The following is a 24,309-nucleotide window of genomic DNA, read 5'->3' on the forward strand; positions in this document are numbered from 1 at the left end:
GTAAGATATCAGTCTTTTGTCAGATACATGGTTTCCAAAATTTTTTTCCCATTGAGTTGGCTGCCTCTTTATCTTTTTGAGAAATTCCTTTGAGGTGCAGAAACTTCTAAGCTTGAGGAATTCCCATTTATCTATTTTTTCTTTTGTTGCTTGTGCTTTGGGTGTAAAGTCTAGGAAGTGGCCACCTAATACAAGGTCTTGAAGATGTTTTCCTACATTATCTTCTAGGAGTTTTATGGTACTTTCTTTTATATTGAGATCTTTGGTCTATTTTGAGTTAATTTTTGTGTAGGGTGTGAGGTAGGGGTCCTCTTTCATTCTTTTGGCTATGGATATCCAACTCTCCCAGCCCTATTTGTTGAAAAGACCATTATGATTCAGTTCAGTGACTTTGGGGGCCTTATCAAAGATCAGTCGGCCATAGATCTGAGGGTCTATCTCCAAATTCTCAATTCGATTCCATTGATCTATATGTCTATCTTTGTGCCAGTACCATGCTGTTTTGACAACTGTGGTTTTATAATAAGCTTCAGAGTCAGGGAGTGTGAGTCCTCCCACTTCATTTTTCTTTTTTAGAGTGTCTTTAGCAATTCGAGGCATCTTCCCTTTCCAAATAAATTTGATAACTAGCTTTTCCAAGTCTGCAAAGTAGGTTGTTGGGATTTTGATTGGGATTGCATTGAATCTGTAGATGAGTTTGGGTACAATTGACATCTTAATGACATTTAGCCTTCCTATCCATGAACATGGAATATTTTTCCATCTTTTAAGGTCCCCTTCTATTTCTTTTAGTAGAGTTATGTAGTTTTCTTTGTATAGGTCTTTTACATCTTTGGTTAAGTTTATTCCTAGGTACTTGATTTTTTTAGTTGCTATTGAAAATGGTATCTTTTTCTTGAGTGTCTCTTCAGTTTGTTCATTTCTAGCATATAGAAACATTACTGACTTATGTGCATTAATCTTGTATCCTGCTACTTTGCTAAATTTGTTGATTAGCTCTAGTAGCTGTATCGTCGATTTCTCAGGGTTTTCCAGATATAAGATCATATCATCTGCAAACAATGACAGTTTTACTTCTTCTTTTCCAATTTGGATGCCTTTATTTCTTTGTCTTGCCGGATTTCCCTGGCTAGCACTTCCAGCACAGTGTTGAATAACAGTAGTGACAGTGGGCATCCTTTGCTTGTTCCTGATCTTAGAGGGAAGGCTTTCAGTCTCTCATCATTGAGTACTATGCTGGCTGTGGGTTTTTCATATATGCTCTTTATCATATTGAGGAAGTTTCCTTCAATTCCTACCTTTTGAAGTGTTTTTATCAAAAACAGATGTTGGATTTTGTCAAATGCTTTTTCAGCATCTATTGAGATGATCATTTGATTTTTCCCTTTTGAATTTTTAATGTGTTATAATACATTGATTGATTTTCTTATGTTGAACCATCCTTGCATGCCTGGATTGAACCCCACTTGGTCATGGTGTATGATTTTTTTAAAGTGTCTTTGGATTCAATTTGCAAGTATTTTGTTGAGGATTTTTGCATCTATATTCATTAGGGAAATTGGCCGATAGTTTTCCTTTTTTGTAGCATTTTTGCCTGGTTTTGGTATAAGATTGATGTCAGCTTCATAAAATGAGTTAGGTAGTGTTCCATTTTCTTTAATGTTTTGAAAGAGTTTGAGTAAGATTGGTGTCAGTTCTTTCTGGAAAGTTTGGTAGAATTCCCCTGTGAAGCCATCTGGCCCTGGGCATTTATTTGTGGGAAGATTTTTGATGACTGATTGGATCTCTTTGCTTGTGATGGGTTGGTTGAGGTCTTCTATTTCTTCTCTGCTCAGTCTAGGTTGTTCATATGTTTCCAGGAAATTGTCCATTTCCTCTACATTTTCCAGTTTGTTGCCATACAGTTGTTCATAGTATCCTCATAATTTTTTTAATTTCTTCAGGACCTGCAGTTATGTCACCTTTATCATTCATTATTTTGTTTATATGGGTCTTCTCTCTTTTTGATTTTGTTAGTCTAGCTAGGAGCTTGTCAATCTTGTTGATCTTCTAAAAGAACCAACTTTTGGTGATATTTATCCTCTCTATTGTTTTTTTGTTCTCTATGTCATTTATTTTGGCTTTAATGCTTGTTATTTCTTTTCTTCTACTTGGTTTAGGATTGGTTTGCTGTTCATTTTCTAGCTTCTTCAGTTGATCCATTACTTCTTTGATTTTGGCTCTTTCTTCCTTTTTAATATATGCATTTAGTGCTATAAATTTCCCCCTCAGTACTGCTTTTGCTGCATCCCATAGGTTTGGTATGTTGTGTTCTCATTTTCATTCATCTCTATATATTTAGCAATTTCTCTTGCTATTTCTTCTTTAATCCAATGATTGTTTAGGAGTGTGTTGTTTAACCTCAAGGCATTTGTGAATTTTCTAAGTCTCTGATGGTTATTGACTTCTAATTGTATTCCATTGTGGTCAGAGAATGTGCTTTGAGTAATTTCAATCTTTTTAAATTTATTGAGGCTTGTTTTATGTCCCAGCATATGATCTATCCTGGAGAAAGTTCTGTGAGCAGTAGAAAAGTATCTGTATCCTGGTGATTTGGGATGTAAAGTTCTGCATATGTCTGTAAAATCTATTTCATTTATCAGATTGTTTAGGTTTTCAATTTCCTTATTGGTCTTCTGTTTGGTTGATCCATCTATAGGAGAAAGTGATGTGTTGAAGTCTCTCACAATTATTGTGGAAACATCAATTGCTTCCTTTAGTTTTGCCAGTGTTTCTCTCATGTATTTTGTGGCACCTTGATTGGGTGCATAGACATTCATGATTGCTATTTCTTCTTGTTGAATTGCCCCTTTTATTAGTATGTAGTGGCCTTCTTTGTCTCTCAAAACATCCCTGCATTTAAAGTCTATTTTATCTGAGATTAATATTGCTACACCTGCTTTCTTTTGGCTGTAGCTTGCATGAAATATTTTTTCCATCCTTTCACTTTCAATTTCTTTGTGTCCCTGTGTCTAAGATGAGTCTCTTGTATGCAACATATTGATGGTTCATTTTTTTTGATCAATTCTGCAAATCTATATCTTTTAATTGGGTAGTTTAATCCATTTACATTCAATGTTATAACCGTGAAGGCATTTCTTGAATCAGCCATCTTCCTTTGGTTTATGTTTGTCATATATATTTTTCCCCTGTCTCTATTAATATCCTTTATTGTACCCATACCAAATCTCTTTTGTACTGAACCTTTCTCCAAGTCTCTCTGTCCTTTCTTTGTTTCTCTGTCTGTAGGGTTTCCTTTAGTATCTCTAGTAGGGCAGGTCTCTTGTTAGCAAATTCTCTCAGCATTTGTTTGTCTGTGAAAAATTTAAGCTCTCCCTCAAATTTGAAGGAGCGCTTTGCTGGATAAAGTATCCTTGGTTGGAAATTTTTCTCACTCAGAATTTTAAATATATCGTGCCACTGCCTTCTCGCCTCCATGATGGCTGCTGAGTAGTCACTACTTAGTGTTATGCTGTTTCATTTGTATGTGGTGAATTGCTTTTCTCTTCCTGCTTTCAGAACTTGCTCCTTCTCTTCCATGTTTGACACTGTGATCAGAATATGTCTCGGAGTGGATTTATTTGGATTTATTCTATTTGGAGTTCCCTGAGCATTTATGATTTGTGTATTTATGTTGTTTAGAAGATTTGTGAAGTTTTCCCCAACAATTTCTTTCAATACTCTTCCTAGACCTTTACTCTTTTCTTCCCCTTCTGGAACACCAATGAGTCTTATATTCAGATGTTTTATTTTATCTATCATATCCCTGAGGTCCGTTTCAATTTTTTTAATTTTTTCCACATTCTTTCTTTTATGCTTTCATTTTCCATTCTGTCATCTTCCAGGTCACTGATTCGTTGTTCAACTTCCTCTAGTCTTGTACTATGAGTGTCCAGAATCTTTTTAATTTGGTCAACAGTTTCTTTAATTTCCATAAGATCATCTATTTTTTTATTTAGTCTTGCAATGTCTTCTTTATGCTCTTCTAGGGTCTTCTTGATATCCTTTGTATCCTGTACTATCGTCTCATTGTTCATCTTTAGTTCTTTGAGTAGCTGCTCTATGCGCTGTGTCTCTTCTGATCTTTTGATTTGGGTGCTTGGGCTTGGGTTATCCGTATCATCTGGTTTTTTCATATGCTTTATAATTTTCTGTTGTTTTTGGCCGCTTGGCATTTGCTTAACTTGTTATAGTTGTTTTAGGATTTGTACACCAATTGAAGTCCTTATCTCTAATTTATCAGATCTATATCTTTGTGGAGTACACTTTCTCTAACTAACCAGCAGTTGGCATCCACAACCCACCTGTTCTCCACAAGCCAGTTCTCCCCTGCTTTGCCTTTGTGGTTAGTGGGGGAGTGAGTCTTGTGGGGTCCAATTGGTGTACCAAGTTTGCGTGTGTAGTTGGTGTTGCCCGCCCTGTATATGGGGTGTGTTTCTGGGCAGTCAGGGAGGGCGGGTGGCTCTAACAATCAAATCTCCCTGGTGATCCTGGAGTTTTAAAGCTGCTGAAATAGTCTAATCCTTCAGCTCCGTCCTGCCATAGTTTGTCTCTGGTACTGACCCACAAGTCCTTGGTATTGGCGTATGGCTCCTGAGACTTGCAAGTGGGTCCCTTTTCCAGGCCGTGCACTCCCTGGTCCTCTGTTGATAGATGACTGTGCTATGTCACAGGTGAGTGCCATCCCTCTAGGGCAGTTCTGGGCTCCTGGGCTGTGTAGAGAGGCTCCCAGTTTGCTGAAATGATGGCTGAATGGGGCTTTGTTAATTCACACTGCTCCACCTTCCCAACTCTGGGACAATCAACTGAGGTTGCAGGGAAGGCTAATGTCCATGCACAGTTTTGTGGTGTGTGCCTGTTATTTGAAGCACTTCCATCACACTGGGTTGTCTGGGGCAGCTCTGGGCTATGGGGCTGGTGATGGGCAGGAGTGTTTCCTGTCCACCAGGATGATGGCTGTGAGTGGACACCCCCCTTTTCTTGGGAAGTTGTGGTGTTTAGTGAATTTTCTCAGCCACTGGATTATTGCCTTTTGTCTCAGAGCTCTCTTAGTTCTGCTCTTGTCTTGACCTCCCCATATTGCAAGTCTTTGAAGCTTTCTGTATCGGGCTTCTTAGAGTAATTGTTTTAGAAAAAGAAAAAAGGATTAAAAAAAAAAAAAGGCCCTCCTCACAGATCTAATGGGTTATTGAAATGGTAAGAGACAAAGCAATTAGGGCTATTAAGGAAAGGTCCACAGGGCAGAGAGATCAGCTTTTCTTTGGGATTTGCATATGAGCCTCAGGGCCTTAGCTCTGCCCTTCCCCTTTCTATGTTCACCAGAACTCCAAAAATCCTCCGCTTTTATTTTGGAGTTTTTCATGCTGTTTTTTCTATGCCTGTCTCCTCTCTGCTGGGCTGGCTGCTCTCAGATTCTCTGGTGTGTGGTCTCAGTCTATCTATGGTTGGAGTTTGGATCAGTAGAATGAGTTTCCGATAAGAGCTGCCACTGCAGTTCTCCCTTCTCCTTCCTGGAGCTGACAGCCCCTCCTCCCAAGGGACTGAGTCTGGCAGGGAGGGGTGTGGGTCCCCTGGCCACAAAAACTTACAGATTTTCCTGGTCTCAGCAGTTCCATGTTTTCATGAGTGTTGTATGAAGTATGCCCAAAGTCAGATTGCTCTGTGGTGTCCAGTCCATGCAGTTCCTGGCTTTCTACCTACTTTCCTGGAGGAGTAACTAAAACATACAGCTCACCAGTCCACCATCTTGTCCCACCTCCTGGATTGGCTTTTATAATTGGGATTCATTAAGTTACAAATTTACAGTTCTAAGGCCACCAAAGTGTCCAAAGTAAAGCATCAAGAAGAGGATACCTGCACCAAAGAAAAGTGGATGGTATCCAGAACACCTCTGTCAGCTGGAAAGGCACATGGCTGGAGTCTGCTTTTTCTTTGCTCCTTGGTTCTGGTTTCAGAATAGCTTTCTCCAAAATGTCTCTGGGCTTCTCTCTTGTAGTTTCTCTCTCTCCACTCCTGTGCATCCTTGCTTGCTCTTCCTGGGCATTTCTCTTTAAGCATCTGGGGGTGCTCTCTTAGCATCTTTGGTACAAACTCTATGCTTCATCTGTCATTTTAGCATCTTCAAATATACATTTATTTGCATCTCCAACAACTCAAGTTTCTGGGTCTATGTGGGATCTCAGCTATCTAAAGGACTCTGGTGATCTAATTAGGACCTACTCTGAATGGATGTGGTCATGCCTCCAGGAAAAAAAAACAAATATCTCACCCAACAAGACTGGATTAAAGATTGTGGCTCTTCTGGGCTCCAAAACCGTTTCAATCTTGCACAATATCCAAATCCACTAGGGAAAGTTCTGAAAATCAGTGCCAAGGGGGTTGAGAGAGTGGCCTTTCCAGAACCCCAAGGAGTTGAACCAAGATGATTTACAGCAAGTGCATACAAAACGCCAGGGAAGGAGAGAGCAGGAATGGAGTGAGGGTGAAGAGGGCATGGATAGATCTTGGAGGACCTATGCTAGAACATAAATGAAAAATACATAAATCTGAGAATTTGCACAATTTTTATATGCATGAGAAGACCAAAATCCACATGCAGTATGAGTTAGAGATACCTATTTTTTATTATTCAAATTTACATTTATTGCATTAATAAAGCTAATTTTTTTCCATTTCCCATTTGTATTTTTTTCTATTAATCCTTTCTTTATATTATTACCCATTTTTCTATTACAGATTATCATTTTATCCCTCATTGATTTAAAAGAAAACTTTAGGCCTCTGCTACCTCTGCTGTCACCTCCTCCACCAGAGCCATTCACTGCCATGTGGGGAGAGTGAGGCAGGGCTGCTGGGACTACCATTGAATCTGACTCAGTGAATGAGGACAAGACAATTGAGCTCATGTTGCCAGAGTGTATTTTGGCATTTTGTTGAAGATAGCTGGGTACTATAAACAGAAAGAATCTTGGAAGATGCTTGACTGCTGTCTTTTCTCAGACTAGTCTGAAAGGTAATACACCTATTCATTCTGGATTGGTGCATCTGAAGTACAAAATATATTCCAGATAATTAATAGAGCATCATCTTTGATCATCTCCAGAAAGAGGCCATCAGATGGAAACTTTCAAAAAGAAAAAAGGCTTGCTTATTGAATATTTTGACCAGTGCTCTGAATCAGATCAAGTGGAATTTGTGGAACATTTTATTTCATGAATGTGTCACTATCAGCATGGACATATTAATTCTTACCTGAAGCCCATGTTACAGCAGGACTTGATTACTGCTTTACCAGAGCAAGGCTTAGATCACATAGCAGAAAACATTCTTTCCTACCTGGATTTCAGGTCTCTGTGTGCAGCAGAGCTGGTTTGTAAAGAATAGCAATGAGTATCTCAGAAGGAATGCTTTTGAAGAAGATAATTGAATGAATTGGATGCACAGATCCTCTATGGAAGGGACTTACAGAAAAAAGAGGTGGAATCAGTACCTTTATAAAAACAGACTCACAGATGGCCCTCCCAATTCATTTTGTAGGTCATTATACCCAAAGATTATCCAGGGTATAGAGACTGTAGAATCTATTTGGTGGTGTGGATGACACAACTTGCAGAGGATTCAGTGCCACTCTGAAAATAGTAATGGTGTCTACTGTTTACATTATGGTGATAAAAAATTTATCAGTGGCCTATGAGATAATTCTACCAAGATTTCAGATAAAATGAGCTTGGAATATTTGAAAGTGTTAATGGAACACTGTCCTTTGTCTCCAGTATGATGACAATGTCATTGTAACTGGCTCTTCAGTCTTTACAGTGAGAGTCTGGGATGTGAACACAGGTGAAGTTATGAATACACTGATCCACCACAGTGAGGCTGTATTGCACTTACACTTTAGCAATGGACTCATGGTGACCTGTTCCAAGGACCATTCCATCACCATGTGGGACATGGCTTCTGCCACTGATATCACTTTATGCCATGTTCTGGTTGGCACCCACACTACTGTCAATGTGATAGATGATGATAAGTAAATCATGTGTGCCTCTGGTAACAGAATCATCAAAGTGTGAAGCATGAGTACCTGTGAATTTGTACTCTGAATGTGCACAAGTGAGGCATTGCCTACCTTCTGTACAGGGATCAGCTAGTTGTTAGTGGATCATTAAATAATACAATTAGGCTATGGTATATCAAATGTGGCACCTGTTTAAGAGTCCTAGAGGGACATGAAGAATTGGTCCAGTGCATCCACTTTGATAACAAGAGGATTGTCAGCAGGGCCTATGATGGGAAAATTAAAGTTTGGAACTTGCAAGCCACTCGACCCCTGCAGACGACCAAGCATTTTGTGTTTGTACATCTTGGTGGAACATTCTGGTCATGTGTTTCAGCTTCAGTTTGATGTGTTTCAAATCATCAGCAGCTCCCATGATGACACTATTTTGATTTGGTATTTCTTAAATTTGCCTCCCAGTGCCCAGAATGAGATGCATTCTCCCTCCAAAACATAGACTTACACCTCCAGATAACAGTCTGCACTTTTACCCACTTCAGGGATTCCTAGTCTTGAACTACTGGCTACATGGCTACCAATGCCTAAGAGAGTTCATTTGCAGCTGAGTTAAGAAGCTGTAATTGGTTCTAGATACTGGGGAGATGCACAGCAGCCTAACTCTTCAAGTGAGACACCTATTTTTGAATCATGGAGAGTTTGAAAGGCTTTGAGCACCATAATATAATTAACACATGAAACAATGATTTTTATGTTATTATTTATAAGATATCTGTAGTCACACTTTCATTATTAACAACATAATCCATAACCTTCTTATATATGAGCTTAGGAGATGAGGACCTTCCCCTGTTTCTCTTAGAGTAGACTACATGTTTCTCTTGGTTGAACTGTGTGGGGGGGTATTTCCAGGTGAAGGATTGGTTATATGTGATAGGATAAGTTTTGATTCTCATGGCTTCTTGCTCAATCCTCAGCTCAGATACCTAGCATTTGGACTGTCTGAGAGTGAAAACCCAGAGGAAGATAGTTGGTGGCAGAACTACTGACAATGAAACCAGTGGTGAGTAGGGAATTGCTACTTCTACTGAAACAACTCTTTCTAAGATATGCAGATTTCTTGTACTGGCCTTGCACATTCTAAGTACACTCATGGGATACTCACATATTTGAGATCCACTTGTTTCTACACAGGACTCAGCTATAATGATGGTGGGTGAGGGAGTGGGTAAGAAATAACCTTCTCTCCACCATTTACACTAATTTTTCCAGCCTCTATTAAAGCTGTGTATTCACAGAAGAGATATGGGAGGATTTATTTTCTTCATGCATCCTATGGCCTCAGTGTGGAAGTAATTCACTCATTCACTATTTTAGTGGTAGTGCTGTGCTTAGGATTGTGGTGAACATAAGGGATAGAGATGAGAAATTGCACAACTTAGTCCAATAGGGAGGCAGATGGTTCATCAGGTGAGCTCAATGAGTCCAGTGTTATGAATGCTGGGGTCAGGACTATGCCATGTTCAGGAGAGCACAAGAAAGAGGACAGTAAAGGCAATGAAAAGGAATGTATTTATTTTGTCCAATACTTTTTACAGTTTTGAAAGAATATTTTCACATTTTGAAAAGATGTTTGAAATTCTCATTACCATCTTGTCCCCAGTTAACCATTTTCTCTCTTTTAAAAAACATGTGTACAACTTTGTAAGTGGGAGCAACGAACAGGTAATATTGTTTCCTTATTTTAAGCTGTGCACAAAGGAGGGGTATTGTATGTATAGTAAAATTTTAGGATCATTGAAAATATTTGAAGAACTATCAAGAGAACAGAACAAATAACAAGTATATTTGTCACTGAACAGAATCAAGATGAGTATACAAGAGGCACAATGTAAGCTCCAGTTTGGAGGTCCAGGTAATTATTGAGTATGGGAGGACTTCTACCATAGGAAGAGTCACCCTAGGACTGTCCTTTAGTATAGTAGTCTCAGAGGGCCCTGGTTTTTCCTACTTAACAGCTTACCCTCATATCTCATAATAAAAACCTGAGTTTTTTAGAGGTGAAAGAGGAATAATACTGTTCTGAAGTTCTGTATAAAGACTGTACATTTCTGCAGAATTATGTACTTTGCTTCAGTTATATCTTCCATTTCAATGAATAATAGATTTATCATTTTTACTTAACAAGTGTTGGTTACATATGTATCATGAGCTCATTGGACTTCTCAAAATGTTTCATTTTGTTAAACCATTTCTTAGACACGGAAACCGAGGTCATTGCAGATGCCTCAAGTTGATTAAGTTGGATTTTAAATTTATATCTTATTGCACATCAGGTAGTACATAATTGGGGAGTGCAAGAATAAAACATGAAAAAGTAGTTGATTATTCCAAGAACCTAGGGAGAGAGGGTAGCCATGTGGAGCCAGTGAGAAACATGAACAGCCCAGGTTTGGTGTGGGCAGCACACAGCTGAGCAAAAGGGACCCAAAGATTTAGGTTTGAAACCTGGAGAGTTATGTCTGCAGAGATGGAAAATTCTTAGCTAGCCCAAAGGTCAGTGTGAGGCAAGTGTCTTGGCCAAAATAAGATGGATTCTGAGGCATAACACAAAATATCCCTTATGATGAGTCTGAGATTTACTTGAATTTGATGAAAGAGGTTTAGTTATGAATTCTGAAGAGAAAATTTTGTGATCACCATCTGGAAGTTATTATCAGATTTTTTGGCAAATTTTCAGGTTATATGATTCCACCTGTTATGCAATTATGGTGAAGTTTTATGCATTCAGAGTGTATGTGTCTCTGTGAGTGCATCTGATAGATGCTGGGTAAGCAGCAAGAATGATCTAACTGGAATCCCAGACAAAGTTTGAGCATTTTGTACACAACCACCATGCTTCGTCAGGGCTCTCATTTCATCCAATATACTCTGGATATTGGTAGAGATGGCATTGACTGAACCAAAATACCTATGTCATTTTAGGAATCAGTGACATTCAATGATGTAGCTATCAACTGTACCAAGGAAGAGTGGGCCATGCTGGACACAAACCAGAGAAAGATGTTCAGAGATGTTATGCTGGAGAATATCAGTCATCTGGTGTTCATGGGTGAGTTTCTCAAAATATTCTATCTATATACAGCTATCTATCTATTCATCCTTCCATCCATCTATTTAATCTATTATTAAGTTGTTAAAGTATCTAGAAAATGGTCCCATGTGCCACGCTGATCTCTACTCTGATTCTTTCATAGCTTTTATGGGTACTTAAAAGAAACTGTGTTTTTGTTTATCCTTGTGTCTTAGGTGTCCCACCAGTGGCATGTGATTTTCCACTCTAAAATTTCAGGTCTTTCTTGCTGCTCAATCTCCAACATTAATAACACTGGGAGAATGCAATACATTTTATTTCTATGGACAAAATAAATATTCTCTAGATAATTATTATCCACTAGGGACTGTAGTGGAGTTTTGGCACACAGAAGGCATACTATTTTCCACATAGAACATAGATTGTTTTGGTTGAGCTTATGTTTATTGGATGCTTTTATAAAACATACTTCAACCATTTTGGAATCATAATTTCTCCTGGTATGAAAATATTGAAGATACTGTAGTCCATGAATTTAGGCATGGGCATCAATATATCCTTAGTGTTTTTGACTGAACATCAAGTATCATCATTTGCAAGAAAAGGATTTTCAGTATACTGTATTTAAGTTATACTTCCTTGTGCTGTTCATAAGAGCTTACCTTCTGTTCCTCATAGTCTGTCCTGGACTTGATGATCATGCACTTATATCACTATAGATCTCAAAATCTATACTTCTGTTTCTCATAAATAAGATATCAGGTCTGCATATCAGAAGTGCTTTCACAGTTAGACCAAGGAGAACTGTGGAGAGAAGGATTAAGGTTTCTCCAAGTACAGAATCCAGGTGAGTTCTAAGACTCTGTGCTTCACTATGATGAGGGGCATTGTCACTGAATGAGCAGGTCCTTAGACGTATCAACAGAAGATTTCCTGAACTGAATGATATTCTCTGAAATGTAAGATATGAATTTGGGGGAAAATCACCTCCAATGTGTAATTTTTCCATACATGTATCAATTTCTATTCATGAATCCATCTGTGATTGTCTTTCACTTAGGGAAAGGCTATTTGTGTACTTACAGGAGTTAAATTCTCACATAATGGACTGTGTTCTGGTCCTCCTGTTTGAGGATTTCCCTCTCTTTACCACTGAATATCCCATTTTATCTTATTTTCCCTTACTTTAATGCTGAATATATTTTATTTCTCAATTTCCAGAAAAGTGTTTCTATCTCCTAAAGTACACCTTAATTTTACATTGTTGTCCAATCTAAATAACAATATTTGAAAAATAATCACATGATAATTGAGGGTTTTTAAATATTTCATTCTGCTTATGCCACTCTATAATGCTTTCAAAATTGTTCCAGGCAGGGAAAATGACCATAAAAAAGAAGAAATGATAACCATGCAACATATGTTTAAGGACACATCTACCAGCCAGACAAATGTAAGTTTAATGATTGTGAGCATTTGTCTCCCAATTAGAGAGAAAGGATTGAATAATTTAGGAGATCATCACAATTACCTGAGTAACTATAGATGGTATTATTCACTGTCCCATGAAAAAGTTGTGGTTAGTTTCAGTTAAGCAAAAAAAATTAACTTGAGCTCAAAACCTTAACTTGAAGTCTTTTAAAAGGACAAATGCATGAACATGGTTCATATATCTATTCTTTGAAACATAATGAAGTTTTCAAAATTAATTAGACAGCTCTGCAGTTGAGATGACACAAAAGAGAAAATCTGTGCATACAAGAATGTAGTACCCCATGTACATGGAAATATTATAATGTAGGATAGTTGGAGACTCTCTGAATGATTAAACTAGAGATTATGTTAGTAAATACATGTGGACACATCATTAACAGTCTCTCTTACCATTTACACCAGCAGATTTCTCACAATGAAGAGGATCCCCTTGAAAGGAATGATTTCAGAGAATATTTCACTCACTCCACAATGACTGACATGGGAAAGAAACCCAATGTAAACAAACAATTTCAAAGAGTTCTCAATTATCATTCATTCATTGGTCAAAATAAGAAAATTCAAACCAGATGGAAGTCATATAACTGTCATCTATGTAGAAAAGTCTTCATAAGTAGTTCTGGCCTTAGACAACTTGAGAAAATACACACTGGAGAAAAGCCATATGGCTACCATCTATGTGAGAAAGACTTCACTGGTAGTTCTACCCTTAGAGAACATGGAAGAATTCACACTGTGGAGGATCTATATGTCTGTCATCTATGTGGGAATTCCATCAGTCAAAGTTTTAACCTTAGGCAACATGAAAGAATTCACTATGTGGAGATACTATATGTCTGCCACAGATGTGGGAAAGATTTCACAGATAGTACAACCCTCAGACAATGTGAGAAAACTCATACTGAAGTAAAATCATATGTCTGCCATGTATGTGGGAAAGACTTCACTGATAGTTCTACACTCAGACAGTATGAAAGAACTCACACTGGGGAGGAACCCAATATCTGCTATATATGTGGTAAATCCTTCAGTCATTGTGGTAACCTTAGGTGACATGAAAGAATTCACACTGGGGAGAAACCATATGTCTGCACTATGTGTGGGAAATCCTTCAGTCAATGTGGTAACCTTAGGTGACATGAAAGAATTCACACTGGGGAGAAACCATATGTCTGCACTATGTGTGGTAAATCCTTCAGTCAATGTGGTACCCTTAGGCAACATGAAAGAATTCACACTGGGGAGAAACCCAATGTCTGCAATATATGTGGGAAATCCTTCAGTCAATGTGATGCCCTTAGGCAACATGGAAGAATTCACACTGGAGAGAAACCCAATATCTGCAGTATATGTGGGAAATCCTTCAGTCGTTGTGGTGCCCTTAGGCAACATGAAAGAATTCACACTGGGGAGAAACCCAATGTCTGCAATACATGTGGGAAATCCTTCCATCAATGTGGTAACCTTAGGCAACATGAAAGAATTTGCACTGCAGAGCAACCATGTGTCTGCCATCTATGTAGGAAATCCTTCTATGTACATGATAAACTTATGCAACATGAGAAAACTCACACTGGGGAGAAACCATAAGTTGGCCATCCATGTGGGAAATCCTTCTGTCTACATGGAAAACTTAGGCAACATGAAAGAACTCACACTGGGGAGAAAGTATAAGTCTACCATCTATGTGGGAAATCCTTCCATTTATGTGATAAACTTAGGTTACATGAAAGAACTCACAGTGAGAAGAAACTATACACCTGCCATGTATGTGGGAAATGCTTCACTGATAGTCTTAGATGACATAAGGTAATTAACACTGGGGAGAAAACATTTCTCCCATCTAAGTAGGAAAATCTTTAGACATTATTCTGCTATTGGACATCAGAGAATTCATTAAATATGTTTTGCTTATGGAAGAGTCTTCAGCCACAGCTCTAACATTTAAAATAAAAGAATTCACAGAGGAATGTAATAAATATCTCTCAATGTAATAAATGGGTAAATGCATTTATTTACAATCTATCTTTAAATAACATGATTTTACTATTTTAGGATGAACTCAAAGTCTGTAATTACCTATAATAAATTTCAGCTTAGCTCCATCCTTCAGTATACAAGTATAGCTTAGAGTAGGAATAACTCCTAAACCATAAAAATGGACAGAAATATCCTTACTAGGAGGTGAATATTCTAGGAGAGCAAGATATAATATTTGATGGAGTGCATACTCAATGAAAAAATGTGAGAAATTCTTTACTTACAAAGCAATGTATAGAACACATGTGAAGTTTCACATTGTATCATACGTTCTATGTATATATAGAATGAAGAAAAGTCTTTGGTGTTTTCAGTTTATCAATCAATGTTATATTTCTCATACTGAGGAAATGTCAACACTAAAATCAAGGTGAAAAAGTTTTCATCTGGAGTTCACACCAGGAATATCAGAATGGGAAAAATAACTATCAAGAATGCTTTACAACAAAATTCAGACATGAATTCAGAGTTTTTCCTTTTGACATATTAATGAAAAATAAATTGAAATGTAAGATTGTGAGGTGATCTGGAACTGCTGAATGCAGAATTCCGTAATGAGTTGTAGGCAAGGAAATCAGAGTTCTTTTCAACAGATTAGCACATGCACATATTTATGAGGTAAAAACTGTAGCTGAAAATTTTAATTTTCAACTTCTATTTTTTCAATCAACTCTAAACATAATTATGATGACTAGGTTAAATCACAAAATATCCTTAAATGTTAACTGACAAATGTACAACCAAAGATGATCTGTCATAATTCTTATATACTGTAAACAAGTATGTACAGAGCAATAATGAACAGAACATAGATAAATAAAGAGACAACTTGGGATTCATTTCTGGTAATACAGACATTTTCCCTTTTAAATGCTTTTACTGGTCTTTCATCTTAAAATGAAAGTAAAATTAAATCTTAGAATAATAAGACTGTAAGTCCTGGGGTATTTGGGGACATGGGAATGGAAAAGCCCCACAATCCGGATCAGGCATTTGCTCATGCCATGCATTAAAATGTGTTGCCATTATCTGTCTCTGGGAGGGTGGCTCAGGCAGTGGCAATGATGGGACCCATTGAAAGGGGGCTGAGGTGATGGGTGTTTGGGCAGTTATGGGCATGACTTGCCCCATAACATTTCCCAGCCATGAGCTCTGTTCTGGTTTGCCAATGCTGCCAGAATGCAAAATACCGGAAATGGATTGGCTTTTATAAAGTGGGTTTATTTGGTTACAAAGTTACAGTCTTAAGGCTATAAAGTGTCAAAGGTAAGTCATCAACAATCAGTACTTTCACTGGAGGATGGCCAATGGTGTCCAGAAAACCTTGTTAGCTGGGAAGGCATGTGGCTGGCATGTGCTCCAAAGTTCTGGTTTCAAAATGGCTTTCTCCTGGGACATTCCTCTCTAGGCTTCAGTTCCTCAAAAATGTCACTCTTAGTTGCTGTTGGGGTGTTTGTCCTCTTTTAGCTTCTCCAGAGCAAGAGTCTGCTTTCAATGGCTCTCTTCAAACTTTCTCTCATCTGCAGCTACTCTCTCAGCTTCTGTGCATTCTTCAATGTGTCCCTCTTGGCTGTACTAGCTTGCTCCTTCTGTCTGATCTTATATAGTGCTCCAGTAATTTAATTCAGACCCGCCCTGAATGGGTGGGCCCTCACCTCCATGGAACTTATTGAATTACAGTCATCACCCACAGTTGGGCCGGGCACATCTCCATGGAAACACTCAAAGAATTGCAATGTAATTAACACTGATAGATCTGCCCACACAAGATTGCATCAAAAATAATGACATTTGGGGGGACATAATACATTCAAACTGGCGCAGTTGTCTATGTTGAGGAAAAATAAATCAGTAGGAAAAAAGAAATCAAGACAAAAGCAATTATGTGATACCTTCAGCACTTACATTTCTTCCATCCTAAACCCATAGTACTATTGTTTTTAAACACACAAAAAGATGTAAGAGGAAAATCCAGAGCTCTGCATTTGATAATGGTATTTTCTTTTAAAAAGATTATGACATTATAAAGTGTTCTGTAATGATTTGTTTACAGATTTTAAAACTTAGATCATTTCTTTACTTGCAGATTGCCAAGTGGCAGGAGGATCTCTGAACAGCAAAGTTTTCCAGGGGTAATTAGAATACTGCACAGGTGATCCCATCCCACAAATATAAAAGAAAATATCATTTATTTTCATGCATAGGTAAAGAATGCATTTTCAATATAAAGAATTGGCATAATTTTCCATTTATGTTTTTAATCCACATATCCATACAAAACAGTATACTTAAGTCAATATTTCAAAATATTTAGGGGTGAATTATGCACAGAAATGGCTAGAAGCTGTGTTTATGAATTGCAGAAAAATGCTTATATTTTCTTTCAAAACATGGTATTAGCAATCCCTAGAATTACACCTGAAGTATAAGGACTCATGTATATATCTTATTTTCATGACCAGGATTCACTTATTTACTTTGTACTACCTGGATATGTAACATAGAGGTTAGCAAAGAGAAGATAATAGGCAAATATTTGTGGTATTATTAATTAAATAGCAATGACAATAAAATATGCAATTTGTAAGATAAATGTTGCCAAACAAAATTAAATGTATTTAAATATTTAAATTAGTATCCTTCATATTGAAACTTTGGGCAGCAAGAGGAGCCCCCCAATTTTGCTGGCATCATTTCTACTAGGCACTGTAATCCAATCACTCTGAACTTTCATTAACAATTATCAATTGTGTTTAAAATTGCTGGGACTGAGTTTTTCAATTCAATTAATAATAAATTAATACATTGGCTTACTCTAATTCTGTAACATCCCTATCAGCATTTTCTATTCAAATTTTATTAAAAAATAGCAGAGCAGGAGAGAGTTGGAGTGATTCATGAAGAGGGGTAAAGAGGAGGAAAAGAAGAAAACAGTAACATCAAACACTTACAAGTGAATACTGTCTTTTACACTGGAGAGGAAAGGCAGGGTTTCTGGTAAGGATCCAGTCATGTTTCAAGTGCAGGCAATGGTGAGTGGGAACCTGAGATGATTAAGACTGTGGCAGTAATCATTCTGTTTTATAACCAGGCCATCTTTGTTCAGTTTTAGTTAACAATGTAGGGAAGAAATGGAACTAGAGAAAATCTCTTGGTATGTAAACCTTGGCATAAAAATATAGCACTGTTGCAATTTGAAATAGCTAATTGCCTTGAGATGGCTCTAGGAAAGCAAATATCTTCCATGATTCTTAGAAATTCCAATTACATTTCTGTCATTGATTTATAGTTTAATTCAGCTATGCTAAGACAACATAGTCAGTATGATTTTAACAACTGGATCATGTTGATTTTTGGCTTAGTAAATGGTCTTTTTATATATGTCAAAAATGTACTTGAAAAAAATTATGTACCCAGAGAGCAATAATCTGTATGTCCTATTTAAGACAAGTTAGCCCATTGTGTCATTCAAGTTTTGTGTATAATAATTAGATTATATTCATATCTCCAACTATGGTATACAAATTTTAAAAATTTTCCTTTGTGATATGTCATTTCTTGCAATATGTTTGCAGTTATGTCATAAGTGCATACAAATTTGTAATTGTTAAATCATCCTATTAAGGCAACTTCCTTATGAAGAAAAATCTCTTTTTATATGGAGTCATACTTCCTACATCTGGTCTACATTTTTTTACTAGAATTCAGCCGTATAGCTTGAATGACTTGTTTTTTGGTGGGGGGGGGGTTGTTTTGCATTATATATTCTGCCATCTTGTTTAAAATTTTATTTTTGATGTGTATTTTTCTGCTTATTTTAAGTATTGTTACTTATCAAGAGCTTATAGTTGGGTATTTTAGTTTTTCATTTCAATTGACAAACTTTGTGTTATAATTGGGTCATTTAGTTCATTTAAATTTAATGTCATTAGTAGCACATGTTGAATTTCTGTCTACTCCCATGCTTTTGGTTTGCTATTTGTCCCTTTTCTGTGTCCAGTATTTCTTCTATTGAGTTAATGAATTGCATTTTTCCTTTTTTACCATCTAGTAGATTTTCAGTTATAAAATCTTATCTCAATAATTTTAGATTATTACCCTAGAGATTTCAAAATTGATCTTCAGCTTATTACATTCTATTTTGTTTCCATCATTAGTTGACAGATCACTCATATGAACAATTATCCAAATAAATATCTGGATATTGTTCCACATGGCCCTGGATTTATTTTACAGGTGATTGTTTATAAATATGCATTTAGATGACATATAAAAATAAATTTCATGATTGCTATGTCACTGTCACAGTTCTGAGAACTCAAGAGTAATTTTGTTTCATTCTATTCAAACTTACCCACAGAGGGCTTCCCCTCCCTCAACACCCCCATACAGAACATGGCAAATAATTGTGGTTAATCTGGCTGCCTCTAGAGCCAAAAAGCCCATGCTTCTAGGCAGGATCTACAACTTAAGGATTGTGTGCACTTTAGCAAGTTATATTTTCTTGACTTCCTGAACCCACATGTTTACCCTTTCATTGTCCTTCATTCCTTGCTACATCCAGTGTATCCATCTGTAATGATTTCCATCAGTCTGAAAACCATCTGTTAACATTTTTTGTACCATCCAGTTGATGGCCTTGAACTTTCTCTGCTTTAGTTTGTCTGAATATATATTTCTTTGCTCTTTGTTTAATACTTCCATAATTATCCATTTTTTTGATGTCAGACACTAACTATTATGAACACTCATTATCCATATAAATAGAATCATACAGTATGTATTCTTTTATAGTTGACTTCTTTTCAGGTATATATATATAATTTTTGGCTGGGGGTGATTTGTTTTGCCAGGAGTGTTCCACCTGATTTATTGCCCATATTGTAGATATTCATTCTCCCAATATTTGACATTGTGTTTATTACCATGTTTTAGTTATTGCAAAAAATAAATTTCCTTTAAAATTGCTATACTTGAGTTGGTGGACCTAGACACTCATTTTTCTTGAGCATGTAGGAGATGAATTGCTGGATCAAAAATAGATGCATGTTGACAATTGGATAGTGAGAAGCAGAAGAGCAAGCACCAAGACTCAGTCCTCCCAGCATAACAACTATTATGCAGGTAGAACCTGTCTGAAACAGCTATTTTGAATCTCCACAAATGAGAGGAATACTTCACAGCATCCAGGGAAGACCAGGAGTAAGACTCTGACAAATTGCAGTAAAGAACAGAAAATTGCTCTCATTTCAAGGTGTTTACTGTCACACATGTCACACTCTTGCTGCACTCCACAATGGTTCCAACCCTTGAAAAGCTTGCTGGTGACATAAAAGGATGTGAAAATCTGCCAAGACCAAATGAGAGCACATCTAAGCAGTGATCACAGCTTTTGATAAATGGCTTTTGATTGCTGGGGCCCCACTCTAAATGTTGCCATTGATTCAAACCACCCACAAATGCAGTGGTGGCAGCCATTTTTTTCAAACTATCCTGAGTGGTAGAGGTCAACTCAAGACACTTGTCTTCCACAGGTCTGCATGAGATAGATGAAGGAATGAATTTTATGGGCAAGCCAAGAGAGCTCAGCTTTGAAAAGCTGTGCAGAAAGATCTTGATGACTTATCTGGTCCTCTACCTAGGGCATTTTGAAGCCAGTCTGTACAGTTGACATGGTTGACTGGCCCTGATTCAGTAGAAAAGACAGACTTGTAAATGCCCTCTTCATCATATCCCTCAACTCAGAATTTGCCTTTCAGACAATAGCAACTTGAGGCAATTAAAGACATGTAAGAATTATAAAAGCAGTGATATAGGAGCAATGGCTTGTGGGCTTCAAACACCCATGAGCATGATGTCTGTCTCCTAGGAAACAGGGGACAAACTTCTGAAAATAGGTAAACTCAAAAACAGCTAAGAAGAAAAAGCACAGGACCAGATGCAGGCACAGAATGACAAGGGGAAACATGCACACTGCATTCATTTTCTGTAGGCATCCCTGATAGGGGGGATGATGTTCAATAAAATCTCTGTCTTATCATCAGGTGGTTACAAAACCAAGAAACATACATCTTCAGGGAATAAATACTAGAATTAACCTATTAAAATGCACAGTGTGCAATGAGTGCAAGACAAAGAAACAGGAAATTATGGCCCATCCAAAGGAAAAGGATGAAAATTCAACAACAAGGAAGAATGCCAGAATGTGGGCATGACAAATAAATTCTTTAAAAATGATCTTAAAATGCTCAAGATGAAGGACAATACAGAGAAAGAACTAAAGGATATAAGGGAAACAATGAATGAGCAAATGAGAACCTTAGTAAAGATACAGAAATTTTAAAAGGAATTAACAGAACTACTGGAGTTGAAGACCATAACAACAAAAATAAAAAGTGTCCAAAAACGTTTCAAGGACGGATTGGTGCTGGCCAAAGAAAGAATCTGAACATAATAACAAGACAATTGAAATAAATAGGATTGAGCAACAAATAGAAGAATTATGAGAAGTGAGAATAACTTAAGAGATTTTCAAATTTACCAATGTATGCATTACAGGATTTCCAAAAGGAGAAGAAAGAAAGAAGAAGGAATAGTCAAAGAAATGACAGAGAACTTCCCAAGCTTATTAAAATATATGAATATACACACTCAATGAGCTGAGAAACACCAAACATCAGAAGCATTTAGAAAAATAAACCATTTCATTTATTGATCACATTACTGAACACAAAGTACAAGGAGAGACTTCTGAAAGCTCTGAGAAAAAAGTAATGACTTATGTATGAGGAATCCCCAATAATGTTGAGTGCTGATTTCCTATCAGAAATAATGAAGGAAAAAAGACAGTGGGTTGAAATACTTATTGTGCTTTAAGAAAACAGTTGCCAACCAAGAATTATATATCAGGTGAAACTTTCTTTCAAAAATGACAGAGACTTCAGGGTCAAGATGGCAACAGGAACAGGCAAACAAACTGCTGAGTACTGGCTCCACAGAGCTGTGGTCTATCCAGTAGACCCTGTGTTTGGCATCTTCTGTCATGAGGAGTGGAGATCAAAGTTGGGCATCAGTTAACAGAGCAATCAAGCCTTTTGCAGAACCTGGTCACCCTCCAGACTAGTTCTCTCAAAAACATTTGCTTCTAAATACTCAGACTTCAAGAGACCACTGAGACCCCAAAATGGAAATGCAGTGTAAAAGAGGAAGCTGTGGAAATTGTTGATGTCATTGTTCAGAAACTGATGGCTGAACAAGTTGAGAGTTAAAGTAATAAAGGAAACCCAGGAAAAGTATAGATGACTGAAAAGAGATGCAGAACTAATTCAAGTTGGGCACATAGATAGCAGACTGGATGAACTTTGTAATGACATTGCAATGAAAAAGAAATTGGAGGAAGAGGAGGCTGAAGTAAAGAGGAAGGCTACAGATGCTACATATCAGGCTCTTCAAGCAGTAAAGTCACCCCCTTGGAGGTTACTGACTGTGATCATTTGCCTGTAATTTCTGCCTCTCCAGGAGGTGATTATCCACTTGGGGACTTGACTCCCACCCCTATGGAATAGGCCACCTCTGGGGTAAACAATGGGACTTTGCTGAGTACCCAAGTCACCTAATTTCTTGGGATTCCTGACATCCTTCCTCCAAGCTCTCCACTCTTAGAGGTCCCCATGACTCAAGTAACAGATGATTCACCCCAGAAAAATATGCTTGGACAGAAATGAAGTCCACAAATACAATAATTGGTGTCCCAGGAGAAGAAGAGAAAAGTAAAGTGCTAGGAGGAATATTTGAGGATAAAATTGGGAACTCTTCCCACCTTACAAAAGAGATAAATATACAAAGAAGAAACCTAACAAACTCCAAATAGATTAAATCCAAATAGAACCACTCTGAGGCATATACTAATCAGATTGCCAAATGTTGAAGAGAAGAGGAAAGTTCTGAAAACAAGACAGAAGTGGTTCACCACATAAAAGGCAAATCATGTAAAATTAAGTATTGCTACTGAACAGGCACCATGTAGGTGAAAAGGCAAAGGTATGACATATTTAAAATTCTGAAAAAGCAGAAATTGCCAGCAAAGAATACATTATCCAGCAAAGCTGTACTTTAAAAGTGAGGGAGAGTTTAAAATTTTCACAGACAAACACATGCTGAGAGAATTTGTTGACAAGAGACCTGCCCTGCAAGAAATACTAAATAGAGTTCTGCCCACTGAGAAAAAAGTCAGGATAAAGAGATCTGGAGAAAGGTACACAACATAAAAATATTAGAAAGCATAACTTAAAGGAAAAAAAGAGAGAGGAAGGAAAAACAGAACTAAAATAAGGATAAGTTGATTAGTTCAAGAACTGCCTTCACAGTAATGAATTTGAATAGGAATGGATTAAACTCTCCAATTAAAAGATATAGACTGACTAAATGGATTAAAAAGTATGGTCCATTGATGTGCTGTTTACAAGAGACTCATCCTAGTCCTAGTGGCACAAAGAGATTGAATGTGAAAGGAAGGAAAAAATATTCCACAGACTCTGTAACAAAAGAAAATGGGTAGCCATAGAAATATTGGATGAAATAGGTTTTAAATGCAAAATCAATATGATAAATGAATTACACTTAATATATATGTGTGTATATATATATATATATATATATATATATATATATATAAAGAAATATATGATTGCTTTCAAAATAAGAGTATATATTTTCTCTAGTGCTCATGGAATGTTCTCCATGAAATATCAAATGTTGGGTCACAAAACAAGTCTCAATTTAAAATGACTGAAATCATTCAAACCACATTCTCTTACCATAATGGAATGCAGCTTGAAATCAATAACAACCAAAGAACAAGAACTTTCAAACATATATAGAGGTAAGGTGTAAATCTCCCATGCAACATTGGACATGACTCCTAGGGATAAGTCTGGATCTGACAAAAGAGATGAAGCATATAATGAAAACACTGGACATACATAAAGTATAAATTGAAAGTTCAAAAAAGCAAAAGGCAGAATCCATGGAAATGACAGGCACAACCCAAGAGATGAAAGACACAATGGAGACATGCAAAAGCAGATCTCAAGAGGCAGAAAAAAACAATCAGGAACTGGAGAGCCAGAGACCTGAAAGCCTACACACCAAAGAAGAGACAGAGAAAAGAATGGAAAACAATGAGCAACGTCTCTGGGAATTGAATGAAAACACAAAATGCAGGAATTTACATGTCATGGGTGTCCCAGAAGAAAAAGAGAAGGGAATGGGCAGAAGCAATAATAGAGGAAATAATGAAAATTTCCCATCTCTTATGAAAGACATAAAATTATGAACCCAAGAAGAAAAAGAGAAGGGAATGGGCAGAAGCAATAATAGAGGAAATAATGAAAATTTCCCATCTCTTATGAAAGACATAAAATTATGAATCCAAGAAGGACATCTATTCAGAATAGATCTGAATAGGCCTAGGTCAAGACACTTAATAATCAGATTATGAACTGACAAAGATACAGAGAAAATCCTGAAAACACTAAAAGAAAAGTGATACATCACATACAAAGGAAGCTTGATAAGACTATGTGTGGATTTCTTGATAGAAACCATGAAGGCAAGAAGGAAGTGGGGT

General features: G+C 37.1%; 1 protein-coding gene and 1 pseudogene across 8 annotated transcripts in view; both read left to right on the forward strand.

Annotated features, from left to right (window-relative positions):
• LOC119520810 (zinc finger protein 596-like) overlaps nucleotides 1–23,711 on the forward strand; it is a 51,464-nt gene extending 27,753 nt beyond the window's left edge. Inside the window, exons 2-6 of one of the 8 annotated variants that reach the window (XM_037818718.1) lie at nucleotides 9,031–9,116; nucleotides 11,039–11,165; nucleotides 11,910–11,994; nucleotides 12,521–12,600; nucleotides 13,044–13,781. In XM_037818718.1, coding sequence (XP_037674646.1) covers nucleotides 11,127–11,165; nucleotides 11,910–11,994; nucleotides 12,521–12,600; nucleotides 13,044–13,694 — 855 coding nt within the window. In that variant the 5' untranslated portion in view covers nucleotides 9,031–9,116; nucleotides 11,039–11,126 and the 3' untranslated portion in view covers nucleotides 13,695–13,781. Of the gene's footprint in view, nucleotides 1–9,030; nucleotides 9,117–11,038; nucleotides 11,166–11,902; nucleotides 12,601–13,043; nucleotides 13,782–16,767 lie in introns of those variants that run through there. The other 7 variants (XM_037818719.1, XR_005214218.1, XR_005214219.1 and 4 more) reach the window with 7 other exon arrangements.
• Nucleotides 7,104–8,570, forward strand: LOC119520809 (annotated as a pseudogene).
• Nucleotides 23,712–24,309: the final 598 nt, after the last annotated feature.

This window comes from Choloepus didactylus, chromosome 26 (assembly GCF_015220235.1).
Source record: "Choloepus didactylus isolate mChoDid1 chromosome 26, mChoDid1.pri, whole genome shotgun sequence".
In the NCBI taxonomy this organism is placed as follows: Eukaryota; Metazoa; Chordata; class Mammalia; order Pilosa; family Megalonychidae; genus Choloepus; species Choloepus didactylus.